The 14,741-nt window shown below is 52.1% G+C and overlaps 1 protein-coding gene across 1 annotated transcript in view; it reads right to left on the bottom strand.

The window, feature by feature from the left end:
- The window catches only part of LOC144167435 (phospholipid-transporting ATPase ABCA3-like), a 66,251-nt gene that overhangs the window by 51,090 nt on the left and 420 nt on the right, over window positions 1-14,741 (bottom strand). Inside the window, exons 2-4 of the mRNA XM_077696698.1 lie at window positions 12,444-12,599; window positions 2,935-3,107; window positions 908-1,118 (exon numbers count right to left, since the gene is read on the bottom strand). Of these exons, the coding sequence (XP_077552824.1) occupies window positions 908-1,118; window positions 2,935-3,107; window positions 12,444-12,599 (540 nt within the window). The remainder of the gene's footprint in view (window positions 1-907; window positions 1,119-2,934; window positions 3,108-12,443; window positions 12,600-14,741) is intronic.

Genomic DNA, 14,741 nt, shown 5'->3' with positions numbered 1-14,741 from the left:
TGCGCGAATATGTCAGCCGTCTGACAGATCTCACGTGAGAATATTTTCTGTTCTAGTGGAAAAGCGAGCTCTGAACATCCGCAGTCCCGAAAGCAAGATCTCAAATGTTCCCTAACGTCTTAAAATATAATAATGCTCCCGAGGTTCTTCGCGAAGCAGAGCAGTGGCTAGTTTTGGAAAATGACATTTTGAGCAATCAAATCCCAAGGAAATAAATGTCCAGAGATGAACTTATATCCAATGAGATGATATGGGAAAAGTTGAGATAGGTAGTTATCTCAACGGTCTGTTACTTGTGAGCGGCGTGACTTGCGCGGCATCCGAAACACGTTCGCGCTTAACTGCCATCCTGAATGTCCCTTCCGGTTTCTTCTCTAAAGTGCTTCTCTCTGCCTGAACCCGCAGTATTGCATCATGCGAGGACATTCATGCGAGGGCGCTCATGCGAGACGTTCACTAAAGGTGCACATTGTAGCCTTATTGATACCCTGAAGCTGACGACGGTTCACCTGTACCATATGCTGAAACTGGGCCTTGCACTCGAGTGAGCCTTTGTTAGCATATGGACTGCAGTAGATGACGACCCCTGGTTATTAGCACTTCAACACACTTCAGCGAAACGCGGCAAGTGCAGGTGAGGGTGTTCCGGCGTCTTTGCGAGAAAATTAGAGCGAGTCAGCACTTGAAGACAGTGCCCAAAGGAAAGGCATGCTTATTCAGCTAAGGTGTTACAGGGCATGCCGAAAAATAGAGGCGGCCCCAAGCTGTAGCGAGAGGTAGGATTGCTTCTTTTTACTCGCATGTTCAGACATCTTTCTTGTGAATATATTAATGCTTGCTGTAGAGACGTAATCGAAAAGCCGAATTACTAATCAAGCCGGAAGATGGACAGGGGAAGATAATATACCTGGAACATCGTTATGATCTTCCGCGTTGACACAATCTGGCCGAGCACGAAGATGGCTTCGCGGTCCGAGTCACTTCGGAGCTTTATCTTGGGGGCATGCCTCCGCAGAAATCTTTTGACCTTCACAATATCGCACTTCGGCAGCTTATTGACCACCAGATGGTAGCCGGTGCCGAAGCGCTGCTTTAAGAAGGCGGGGGAACCGACGCACCTGCAAGCGTACCCACCAAAATTGGCACTTTGACGGAGATTTGAAGACACACGCACACACTCACCTCTTGTGTCTAGGGTGTCTACCACGGCTAAAATGTCCAGGAATCAAAATAGGGCAAAATCGGGAGGCAGTTTTACACACCCCCTTCGAAGGCACTTACAAAAATTGGATCGGTTGGCGTGTTGGCGTGTTTGGTTACACGTATGCAATTCTAAATTCAGCTTTAACAGGAACAGCTCAACAAGCGGGGCTTGGGCGAGTGAAACGACGATATTGAAAGAATGAAGAGTGCGCTGACAAGTCGGGCACAATAATCGGCCCATATGGCCACAAGGAGTGTGACGAACCATATATAAGGGGACCGTGGTCACTCGAGAATATATAAAGTTTGAGACGAGGAAGACGAAGAAAGAAATGCGCCAGAGAGGATTGGCTAGGCGTGCGTGGGAGGCTATTAGATTGATATTGGGTGCGTACGAGGCTCTCAATAAACGCTATGGGTGTACCATTGTAAGCGGTTTCGTTCCAGCGGCTACTTCTCTTTCCTCTCCAATGAGTGTCTTCGATTGGAGGCGCCGCCTGGCAGCCTAGTTAGGGCTTCTTCAAACTATAAGGCTGTCTCTTCGAGGCCGACTACTCAGGCACTTTGGGTTCATCCTAATGTACAGGGCGCCTTTTTTTACTTGACACAAGGTAAATACTTTTTGGCGCGCTTAAGGCTGCATATAAGCGACAAGCGAGAACCGACGACGCATATCGTGAGTCAGGGAAGTTCAAGTGCGCGTACTGCCAAGTCCTCAAGAGATTTCCTCGGTTGCCATATTGGCTCAAGCTGCAACATGTGCGACAGGCTGGGGTTCGCTAACGTCCTGGCGGCGGAAACGAAATTTGTACACACTAGCCGGGAAGCAGTGCGTTAGCAACCCCCCCATGCACAAAGCTTTGCTGGACAATCACCTTCACAGAAGGAACTGGTCGGTGATTTTCTTTCTCAGTTTATTTTAAAGCGCGGCTGTTCAGGACTTCAATTTCGTAATTGCTATGCGCCCTCAAAGGTTTACACAATTAAGTACTTCCATTAATTATCCCTTCAATAATCAAGGTACCCCGTACCAAGTTGCGGGCATGTTCGTTAGGCTATCCGCATAGAGAGAAGTGTGCGAAGCCAAGCCTAATTCTTACAAAATTTGCTCTAAAAACACTGTGTATAAGGGAGGAGACAGTAGAATTTGCAACGATGATGACTGAAAATATGGCCACGTCTATTGTAGGTGATTAATTCATTGTAGGGTTTAACGCGCCGACGCAACGCAGGCGATGAGGTGCGCTGTAGTGGAGGGCCCCGGATTAATTTTGACCACCTTGGGATCTTTGACGTGCCCTGAAATCTCGTACACACGGGCGTTTTTGCTTTTACCCTCCATCAGAAAAGCAGCCGCCGCGGCCGGGAATTGAGCCCGCGACCTCGTGCTCAGCAGCGCAACGCCTTAGCCACTGAGCCACAGCGGCGGGCCTTGTCTATTGCACGTGCAGTCACTCCCCATCAAGGAAGGGTCAGTGGACTTAGCAAACAAAAACGGCTACCAAGAAACGCGTAGACGAGCGGGCGCTACGACTTGCTGACACCACTGCTCTCAGCAAAGCGCAGAGACGTCACTGTAGCCACCATAAGAGTGCACTATTTACACAGTGGGGTGGCTGTGAACTTATCTTTTGCTGCCATCTCAACCAGCGTTAAGAAGGCCGAGAGCAGTACTCCAGAGAGGGCTTTGGTGAAATCACATGCAAGCTATGTATACGGAAACGGGCGCACCTGATTCGGCCACTGGACATGACGGCGATGCGGTCTCCGAGCACACCGGCTTCGTCCAGGTGCTGTGTGGTCAGGAAGACGGCGCAGCCGCGGCGAAGTTTCATCAGCATCTCCCACAGGTCGCGACGTGCGTCAGGATCCACGTTGGCCGTCGGCTCATCCAGAATGATGACCTGGGCGGAACGTATACGGCGTCCTAAGAGCCTGTCCATGGGCGTCGATTTTCAATTGCGGCGTTAATTCTATAGGCCGACATACTCCAGATTACTCTCTTCCAGGGACTAGGCTGTGTGCAACAATTTCTCTCGTGACATTTTTTTTAAAACTAAAGGCACCCGTAAAGTGCGAAAACCAGACGGCCTGTATCATGTTACAGTGCCGTCAGAAAATAGTATGAAAAAGTATGAATACCACCTGCATTTTCCTGCGAGTTTATTTGCGATATAAACCGCAAAAGTTCAACCTAGTTAACTAGTTGTTTCAGCTACTGTCCAATAAAGCACTTGTTAAGCAAAATGAATGGCCTGAGCCGATTTTTTTAAAGTGCGAATGCACTTTATAAGCGACCCTGAATTCCGGTGACCGCCGTCCGTCCACATAGCAACAGCTGCGGGTGCGCGCGCTCCTCGTCTTCCTTGGCAACAGGGGGAGATGGGCGCGCGCTGCCTGGCCGCTGACATGGCACATACCCACGTGGGGGATTGGCCAGGAATCTCCTCGTCTTCCTTGGCAACGGGGGGAGATGGGCGCGCGCTGCCTGGTGTTGTGCCAGAGCGCCTGGCCCAAAGGCGTTGCACGAGGCGACGCGCCGACAGCGAGGCTGAGTCACGCCTCTCCCTTTGTCGCTGCGGCGCGGCCGAATCCTGCATCTCGAAACGCTGCGGCGCGGCCGACTCCTGCATCTCGAAACGCTGCGGCGCGGCCGATTCCCTCAGCGGAGAACGACCCAAACAAGGGCATGTCGCTACGCCCGGAGGCGAGGCACGGAGACGGCGGCGGCATCGCTCTCCCTTTCCCCATTGGCGGCGCAGCTGACTCACCGCTTCGCTACCATTCGTCGGAATTCGAACTTCAGGCAGCGAGAGCCCTGATTGGAGCTTTTCGAACTTCTTGGGGCCACAACGAACTTCCCGGGCTATAAAAGAAGTCCGGAGGCTCTCATCGTCGGCTTTCCTCGGCGGCTTCTCTCCGGCACCAGTCTCTTCGGAAGCACCGAGTGAAAGGGTGCTGTCGCCTTTGTGCGAATGATGTAACTTTTGCTTACCCTGTACATACTGTATATAAATGTTACTTTGAGTTTTCGTCGGCTGGAGAACTTCTTCGCTCTGCTCTGCGCCGCGTCGATAGCGGACGGAGCGAGGCAACGTCGCTACACCGGTGACTGCGCTCGGATGGCCAGTCGCAACAGCGGTGACAGCGGTGGGATGGCTGATTCCCAACTTCGGTGACGAGCAGGAAGGCGAGTCACAACCTTGGCGACCGCCCTGGGATAGTCATTCCCAACAGTGGTACCAGCGGGGGATAGCAACTTCCCAACAGTGGATGGCAGCTGCGGGATCGACCGGCAACGGCTACTACCTGGTGTGGTAAGCGCTCGACGTTTTCTCTCAGTTCACCAGACTTCTCTAGCACAGGTTATGGTAGTTTAGAGAAGGGCTTGGTGAAGCACTGTGTATAGCTTTTATTGTTTCATGCCTAGAGAGTGTGTTGAAACCAGAGCTAGTGCCGAGAGGTAAACAAAGGAGCGTAGAGAATTACTTGCGCGTGCCTTACTAGTAGCTCGATAGTATAGGAGCGGCAAGGGAATTCTAACGCGGGTAAGCAGCAAGAGGCCAGTGCAAACGATGGAGGACCTTAAAGTGAAGGAACTCATCGAAATTTGCGAGGAGCTGAGCCTTGACTTAGGCCGTGCGAAACGGAAGCATGCGATCCTTGAGATCATGCGGAAGGAGAACGTAACGGCTGAGGAAGTCAATGAGGCCAGGGCTGAAATCAAAGAGCGCCGTGAGCGCGAGGAAGCCGAAAAGAAAGAGCTCCGCGAACGCGAGGAAGCCGAAAAGAAAGAGCGGCGCGAACGCGAGGAAGCCGAAAAGAAAGAGCGGCGTGAACGCGAGGAAGCCGAAAAGAAAGAGCGCCGTGAGCGCGAGGATGCCGAAAGGCAGAAACGGAGAGAGCAAGCCGAAAGGCAGGAACGGAGGGAGGAAGCTGAAAGGCAGGAACGGGAAGCCAAAAGGCAGCTCGAGTGGCTCGAGTTGATGAGGCTAGAGTCGGAGCTCCGGCAGGGTTCGCCGGCGCCTAACATGACTTGTCCAACGTTTCAGGCGAGCGGTCCGAAAAGTCAGGACCAACGGTCGCCGTTCGTTGTGGAGAGGTTAGGGCCGGAAGACGGAGCGTCCAAGGCCAAAGGCGAAGCGACCGCACTCGTATTCTTGGACAGAGAAGCGAGCCAGGAAAGCGAGAACGGCGCGGAGGCAGAGAAGCCGCTTCGAAATAAAGATTTCGAAACGCGCGCACAGTCCGCGAGCAGTGGCCAGTGCATGGCACTTACGAGTTCGCAAGCGGGGAAGCTCTCGCAGAGACTTGACTCTTCCCCAGCGAGCGAGACGCGAAAGGACGCCGAGCAGCTTAGCCCGAACTACGAGCCGACCGTAAACTATCGCGGTAGGCTAGTGGAACCGCCAGCAACAGAACGGGATTGCGCGAAATCCTTCAGTGGAGAAACGCAGCCGGGCGAGACGAACGATACGTTGTCACCGGTTTCTGATGAGCAGTTACGCGAAGACGAGCTCAAGGTCGAAGCGCTGCCGACAGGGCCGACAGAGAAATCCGGTGAGCTCGTAGCGAATGAAGTTGACAGAGACTGTACCGCCTTCTCGGAGAGCAATGGCGTACCCAAAGTAGATAAAGCATTTTCTGAGACGTCCGATAGAGGGCCGTGCGGGTCCGCTGATCGTGTTCATGTGTCGGTCTCGTGTTCAACGATCTCGGCAGAACGCTCAGAATCAGAGGAGGCCAGGGCTCGCAAGCTTGGACGTTCCCTGGTTTCCCTATAGGCGGCGTAAAAATCGACGCCCCACGTGACCAACCTATAGCGCTGTTTTCGACCATCAAGTCCACCAGACGACGCAAGCGAAAGGTTACTTTTGGTATAGAATACAAAACATTCATTCCGTGACTCAAAGAGCCCACACGGTTCGCTTACAATGTGTTATTTAAAATTATTATTAACAAGTTCCACATCAAACATCCGTTGAGCAAAAATGTGCGCAACTTTTTACGAACAGCCGACTGGTGCACCACCTCGTTTCTGAATTCGCAACCACAAAGCCGCCAATTCAAATTGAAACCGCTGCAACGGCCCACCGTTTCTATGTGCGCGGAGCACTGGTTTCGTGACTGTTATTGCTGTTATGTGCTTTTGCGTCCATCCGCTGTTGAGAGGACTGGCAAAACACGGGAATTGAGTGCTTGTTGAGTGACAAATGTGGGAAATTACGCATCGGAAGACAGCTGTCGAGGCCAGAATATTTGATTCTTCCAACAGAAGGTGAGTGTTATGCACTCCGCTAGAAAGACGGTGCAAACGAAACCGTTGTCGCCGTCAATACCTCATTCGTGCCCTTCGTTCGAAATCTTAGCGCAAGTGAACGAGTTGTTATGGCAAAAAAATAAAGTCATGAAAATTGCAGCGATCGAAATGAAATGATGTCCTGGCCTCTGTAAACTTGCGGATGTCAATAAACGATTTGTTCTCACTTGCTGCTCACTGTGGTCTGTGCCAGTCGAGGCCATCTGGTCACCTGGCGTAACATCACTTCACTAGCGCGGCGCAAGTAAACACGCGACCAGCGTGCCAGCCAGGAACCAGCAGGAGCAGCCACGGCCGGACTGGACGCCCCTTTCGCGCGCGGGAGGAGGAGAGTCGAGTCTGGCCGTGGAGCAGCGAGCATGGAGCTCCATGGCAGCGAGCCGGCGGCCGCCGTGCGAGGGCAGCCATGTTATTAAGGAGCTCAAGCGGCCTGTGCAAAAAGCATCCGCCATGTTTACAAAGCCGTGTTTACAGCGCCATCAAGCGGGCGTACTGGGTAGTTCACGACGCCGCCACTACGCTTTTTCTGGCACTACAGGCGAAGTTAGACCTTTGCTTCTCTAAAATCCTCCCTGTTCTGTGAGGAGGCCTCAGAGACGGCTTCCAACAGGATCGCGCACATTGCGCGAGCTAGCGAGGTTTCTCGTGAAAGTTTGGACGGCGAGGCTAGCCAGACGAAGCCGCTAGAGCCCCCGGAAACAGAAGGTGTTCCTTCGGGTGTGAGCTCTAACGCGGGCGATGTTGTGGCTAAGCATGGAGGAAAAAAAAGCTTAGGAGAGGCCCCCAGCTATACCCGCGCATTGGCAAAAGTGTGGAGGAAGTCACGTGTTTTCGGCGGCCATTGTAAGTCGCGTTAGCAACGGCGTCCTAGCAACAGCCCGCCCGCCGTTCGCCAGTCATGGAGGAAAGGCAGCGCCTGCCTTGTCGTCCGATTGCGAAGATTGCTGCTTCGCTTTGCTGCGCTGTGGTCTTGCGGAACTCGAAAAGGATGCTGCGAGTTGCGACAGCTGCGCCGATGGGAATATGTCATGTAATTTCTACTTGCAAGTGCACCTTGTACCGCGTCAAGCTATTGCTCCGGTCGCGATCACGACGCGCCTATTGAAGTGCAGATATCGTGAACGCGCCGTCCCGTCGTACGCGCGGACACCCGTCTGGTAGATTTTCGGGAAGTGATACACGGTGTGCAGTACGTAGGCGACTTGCAACCGAACGATTCGCAACTCAATTTTTTGGTTACCGCCGCTGCAATATATAGTTTGCTAGGCCGGCAATGCGCGGCAGTGCTTTTGCAACTGTTACAAGGTAGATTCCCAGTTGATATAATTTCATCGTCCTATTACCTTAGTAGGTGTCCGTCTGTTGACTGGAAGAGTGCTGGATCTGGAATCTGGATCTTTTTGTGGTCTCGCTCTGGATTTCGCTTTTCAACGCTTCATACTGCGAGGTTAGTGTATGAACGTTTTCAACTGATATCACCTTGAATTTATTGACACTGAGACAAGTTGAAACTTGTCGAAAAAAAGTTTATTGACGCCACCCACCCTCTCATTTTTTTTTTTACTCAATAAAACGTTTTGCCTCCTCCTCCTGCTCCTCCTCCTCCTTCGCAAAAAATTCTATCGAAGGCACGCGAACAACGGTAAAAACATTCCACAATTTTTTAGCGTGAAATCTGCATGAAGTACTGCTTACATATATATATATAGAATGGCCGTTTAATTGACTAGTCATCTCTGGGATTGCCAGTGAAACTGCAACGCAAACTTGGGCACTTTCCAGTCCGGTAGCCGCACGGCGTTCGCCCACTGTTTGCGGCGTTCTCCATCGCTTGGGAACCTATAAACGGCGGCGATTGCAAACAAAGGATGAATGCACACCAATGTACAGCAATACTTGTCAGCGGAATGATGCACTAACCGGTGGAAAGTGACGCCCAATTCCTTGGGTACCGATCGCGACTTGCAGCGTGGCACCGAGCATTGCGGCATTGTTAGAGCGAGCCGCTTCGCAAACCTGCTGCGGCCACACTGAAGACGTGTAACAGTGTAACCGCGCGTTTAGGTTCACGGTCACGCGCTACAAAACGGCCTTCTACCTGCCTATCAGCTGATTTCCGCCGGCTCGGCGCTGGCAGATGCAGACGACAAGAGAGGCGATACAGGACGGAGGAGGCGGAGAAGGTGCACCGAGAGAGAGAGGCAAAAAGAGTCCGCCAATGGCATGGAGGGCCAATGGTCCGCCATTCGACTTACAGAAATGGCGTTTCCGGCTGCGCTGGGTGTGACGTCAGGGCCTCTCCTAAGCTTTTCTTTCCTCCATGTGGCTAAGCCTGCGAGCGGGACACGAGAGACGCGCGAGCAACGAAGGCCGAGCGGCAAGCGGACCGAAAGCTCTGGCAGTAGCTTAGTGGAGCCGCCGACGGCCGAAGCGGGTTGCGTCATCCCCATCGGCAGGGAAACCCAGGTGGCCGAGCGTTGCGAGGCGAACTCGATGTTGTCCCCAGTTCGCGATGACTTGCTTGAAAGCAAGGTGGGACACTTTCACCCGCATTTCAGGCCAGTGGAGCGAAGACGCACAGGGCGAAAGCGAACGTTCGGAGCTTTCTGCTTTGAGCGGAAACGCAATTGCGAGGCATGCGTGCCTGCCGCTAGGTTGACCTTGAAGTCAGCTCCGCGCGATATTACGGGCGTCAGCTTTGCGAGGCTTGTATATGACCGGGGAAAGAACGTGTTTCGAACGACGAAACTAGCTTGTGGGGAAGAGCTAGTTGTAACGCTGCGTTCTTTGTTTCCCCGTTCGGAGAGTCCCTCCCGTCATGTTCAGCTTCGGACTCAAACACGAGCAATATTGCTTCTCAAAACTAACGGATCGGGTGTTTTGTGGCCTGTCGTAGTGCGCGCTCCATTACCTCGACGATGGCGCCAGCTTTTCTAGTACGCGCTGGGTAGGAGCAAGTAGAGCACTCACGAGTCGTGCTGAGCAGACGCAAAGAAGCAGGACTATCAGTCAAACAGTCAGTGTCACATAGGTTGCGCCGAAGTGACGTAACTAAGGCAGGCGGTTGTGGTAGCGCGGCCGACGAAGACCGTCAGTCGTTAAGTGGCCGCAGTCGTAAGCTATCGCTGACCAACGACTAAGTCAGAGGTAAGGACTTCTAGAGTTTGACTGGATAGGGCTAGACTTAAGTTAAAGATTACTCCACACTGGCTAGTCCGTTAGTGATGCTCTTACAACGAGTCAGCCAGTTAAGGTGGAAAGGACACAAAGTAGGAGGACGCGTTTTAAGCGCTGTAACGAGCCTGAGCGAGGAGCCAGTTCTAACGGTCCCCGACTTTTCGAAAGGTTCGTTATTCAGTTCGATACGAGCGATCGTGGCATGGAAGTTGTACTATGCCCCGAGGATGCGAACGGCCGGGAACGACCAGTTTGTAAGTCGCAAGCTAACTTGTCGGGAAGAGGCTTACAGTACTTCCGTAAAGGAATGTGGCTGCGTCGTGTGAGCAGTGCAGAAGTTTGCATGCTATGTAGCCGGAACCGCTAACTCAGACGCACTAAGCCGTGCGTTCTAAGTAAGGCTGCGTTCGTCCTCCCCGTGTCTTTCGTTTCGTTTCTTCGTGAGCAGATTTTAGCGTAGCAGGTAGATGGGAGCAAAATTATTGCCCTCATTTGCTGCCTCAGTTGATTATTTCCGCACTGCGTGATTTCAAGCAATCCACCTTAGTTATCATTTAAGTTCGTGTGTTACGTTTGACACTTAGTGCGAGTTCTTCTTTTAAGAGTTTTACGTCCCGCATGGGCCTCTTGGTGTAGAGGGTCCAAATTGGGGATAGACACTTAGCTAGGAGAGTTTGTCACGCTTTGGAGTCTGGTGTTCTGACAGAGGACAGAGGGTGCTTGCGTGCGCTTGGTGTTGCTTGTTGTCGGTCGGTTCTTTGAAAGCTCCAGAACGATGAGCAACCGGTGCTGAGGACAGACCGGAAGAGCCGGACGAAGCTGGTCGAGACACCTGGGCAGCACGGCGAGGTACCTGCGATCCGGACCTGGCGGGCGGTACCCGTTCATGGAGAGGAACTTGGTGGAGCCGCCCTTTTCCTGGGGCACTGGAGGTGTACCTGGATGAGCCTGGCGAACGAGCGCGCCCAGCATCCGAGCCACGTGGAGGCAGCTCGTCTTCACGGCGCATTGTCTGGCGGCGGGGGTGCTGTTGTGCCAGAGCGCCTGGCCCAAAGGCGTTGCACGAGGCGACGCGCCGACAGCGAGGCTGAGTCACGCCTCTCCCTTTGTCGCTGCGGCGCGGCCGAATCCTGCATCTCGAAACGCTGCGGCGCGGCCGACTCCTGCATCTCGAAACGCTGCGGCGCGGCCGATTCCCTCAGCGGAGAACGACCCAAACAAGGGCATGTCGCTACGCCCGGAGGCGAGGCACGGAGACGGCGGCGGCATCGCTCTCCCTTTCCCCATTGGCGGCGCAGCTGACTCACCGCTTCGCTACCATTCGTCGGAATTCGAACTTCAGGCAGCGAGAGCCCTGATTGGAGCTTTTCGAACTTCTTGGGGCCACAACGAACTTCCCGGGCTATAAAAGAAGTCCGGAGGCTCTCATCGTCGGCTTTCCTCGGCGGCTTCTCTCCGGCACCAGTCTCTTCGGAAGCACCGAGTGAAAGGGTGCTGTCGCCTTTGTGCGAATGATGTAACTTTTGCTTACCCTGTACATACTGTATATAAATGTTACATTGAGTTTACGTCGGCTGGAGAACTTCTTCGCTCTGCTCTGCGCCGCGTCGATAGCGGACGGAGCGAGGCAACGTCGCTACACCGGTGACTGCGCTCGGATGGCCAGTCGCAACAGCGGTGACAGCGGTGGGATGGCTGATTCCCAACTTCGGTGACGAGCAGGAAGGCGAGTCACAACCTTGGCGACCGCCCTGGGATAGTCATTCCCAGCAGTGGTACCAGCGGGGGATAGCAACTTCCCAACACTGGCCGCTGACATGCACATACCCACGTGGGGGATTGGCCAGGAATCGGGCGTGAGAAGGGCTAATGCACCCGCTTAAAGGAGTACTGACACGAGATTTCAAAGCTGAGATCCGCTCTAGCAATCAAGTACAACGACAACACAAATAGGTCTCTGTGCATGGCACATACCCACGTGGGGGATTGGCCAGGAATCGGGCGTGAAAAGGGCTAATGCACCCGTTTTAAAGGAGTACTGACACGAAATTTCAAAGCTGAGATCCGCTCTAGCAATCAAGTACAACGACAACACAAATAGGTGTCTGTGAATAAATGCATCTTTCTTTCTTTGTAGTTGTGTGTGTGTGTGATCTCTCTTTCGCGAACATTACCGAACCGCGCAAATTCAACTCCTGCATTCGCACTTTCACATTCTTCCCCTCGGGGAAATGCGGGGAATTTTTATTTTGATTGCGCACAGCCAAATTTGAGTAAACGACGCTTTGACTTCGCTGTGTACGTTACATGATCCATCCACACTAAGATGACGCTAAACATCTGCAAAATTTCAATTTGTTTTTAACAGCATCAGCCAATCTATAGTGGCCGTTTGATGATGTACGGCTCAAGTGCTGCGGGAAACGACTTCAGACTTCACATCCCCATTCACGTTTTCCCTAACGAGTAAAGCCTAGGGTAATTAGTAGCATGTTGCGTTAAACTTCTCATACGTTGCTCCTTCCCGTTTTTATCGCTTCTAGCTACTGCTGTATTGAAATATTTGCAATGGCGCGCAATACACTGGCAATGATAGTACAGAGCAGAAGCTGTGCTTATTGCATGGTCTTTCAACGCCACTTCCTTCTCGTTTTCTCAGTCCCCCTTGCTTTATAGACGCACTAAGGAATCGATGTGTGATACGGCACATAAATGCTGCAGCAGGTCTTAGCCACTGGCGTACCTTTGGAGTGCCCACGATGGCCATCACGGTGCAGAGACACCTTTGGAGACCGAGCGAAAGATCCATGACCTTCTTCGACCGGTGATCCGCAAGACCCGAGTCGTAGAGAACTGTGAGCACTTCATTGCGTGCCCTGTCTCGTGGGATTCCTTTTACCTGTGAACAGATACCAAAGGGTTTTTTTTAAAGATTGAAAGTTTGCAGAATTAAACTGGAAATTTCGGAGTTGTGCGCATTGCGTTGAGGTTGCTTTTGTGTACAGCCAAACTAATGCCGCTGTCATATACACTGTACCGCGGGCGGCGTTTGGATGCCATCCCAGAAATAGTCTTGCAAATATCGCATCCTGATCGCAAGGGGCGAATACCAAGTTCAGCACAAGGGTGAGGAAGGGGGAAGGAGGAGGAGGAGCATGCTGCCTATCGGTAGGCTACAAATGAGGCTTCGGAGCTGCTGGTTTGCCAGATAGACCTAAATCTAACCCATGTTCTCACTTCCCTTCTTTTGATGTTATAATTTTTTGCAGACGAGAAAAGCCCGCATCACTAAGTACTGCAACTTGTGTTCGTACCGGTTCTTTGTTTTGTTAACACTGAACTCTGACTTCGTACTTTAAAAGCCCCATACTGAATTTGAGGGCGAGGACAATATTCCCGAAGGCATCACCCACCGCGAGTAAACGATTCCTTTCTTCAACTCAACAGATACAAAAGCCACGTAGACAGCGATTCGTGCAATGACAATAACACTTCCAGATACATCACTTTTGGCCTCAATGTGACACCGAAAAATCGAGAAAGAAAAGAGTGCGGGCCGATCCACCCTGTGGAGGTGGTTGGAAGCGATGCTTTATACCCTCCTACCACGGGTGACTACGGCCCTGTTGGGTTAATCGCAGGTTACACTGTACCTGTAACACGTTCTTTATTATTTCACTTCCGCGCGACGTTCAGAACGGCCTTATGATCGGTATGATACCCACTCAGACTGTTTTCACCGCAGCTACATTCTTCGTTAACATTAATCAAAATACGTTCCAGGATGGTAGTAGGTTGTTTGGTAGCGGTGTTGCACACGAGTCCAAACTCTCCGGGGATGAAATGGACTAGCCACTGGCGCACACACGGCCGCTACACGTGCCGTGGGCGGAGCGCACAGCGGCGCGAGAGGTCACGTGACGCTATCACGAGGCATTCAGCGTGAACGCAGGCGGTAAACTAGCAGCTGTGCTCGGTGAGTACACCGTCTACCTCCACCGTCTCTGCGTGCGCTCGTAACTCATTTGGTAAGACAAGGGACTCTCGCTCCGTTTCTCTATTCGGTCGAGGTTCGATTCATGGCGGTGCCAGTAATTTCTTTTATTTTTTCGCAGGAGTTTTCTGTTGACGCCGACAGTCGCGACAAAACCCTTGGCTGGCAAAGGCACAAAGCTTCGATTTATAATAGGCGCGATAAAGGAGACTAAAGCATGAATGCTGCGCAACATGACAACGCCCGATAGGAAGATTCGTCTCCGGCTGTTTACCGAATAACGTCATGAAGTTGGTGAAAATCATTCTTTTCGATTCCCTGTATACTATAGAGGAGAGAATAAGCCGCTGTAACTCGGTGGAAACGCACACTGTACGGCCTGCCACATCGCTCGTAAGATGCGATGGCGGCTCCACTGCACATGAACAAAGGCGGTACGAACCAGCATCAACAGTGATAGTCCGCATCAGTTACAAGGTCGGAGAACTACCTCCTCGCCACCTTAGCAAGCAGCTCGCGTCCCGCAAAGCTTTCTCAAGTGAAACGACGCAGCGGTAAGTGACAATTCCGCTTTCAACACGACGAAAACAATTCCTCAGGTAACCGCAGTCTGCTGAAGTGCTCTGAAGAAGAAAGCCTGGTGATGCTTTGATCACAGAATTATTTACACCTCCATTTACTGCTTTGTTTCTTTGCCTTTTGGCGCGAATGACTTGAACATGCTGCTCTACATCGTCCTCGCGGTTCTTTCTTCGCTTTTTTTTCCGCCTTTCGGACCGAAATAATCCTACAAGCAGACTTAACCCATGCCACAGCTTTCCAAGAAGCAGAGTTCTGATCGGATGAGATGCATCTGTTCTACTCCCGTACCATCCCGTTCACCCGTAACGAGCCCGCCATGCACTATTCTAAATTTTTCATGCACTGCTGGTTTTTTTCCTGTAGACTGGGGTTGAAATTTCATACGAACTTAAACGTGTTTGTTTTTCTCTTTTGCTTCAGTGGTCATTTCCTGTGCAGGACAAAAACTCCTACACCAACGACGGT

The sequence above is a fragment of the Haemaphysalis longicornis genome, unplaced genomic scaffold, assembly GCF_048455015.1.
Source record: "Haemaphysalis longicornis isolate Haplotype H1 unplaced genomic scaffold, Haemaphysalis longicornis Haplotype H1 scaffold_2, whole genome shotgun sequence".
Classification (NCBI taxonomy): Eukaryota; Metazoa; Arthropoda; class Arachnida; order Ixodida; family Ixodidae; genus Haemaphysalis; species Haemaphysalis longicornis.
Note: the sequence above shows the minus strand (reverse complement) of the source record. Positions and strands in the feature narration are given on the sequence as shown.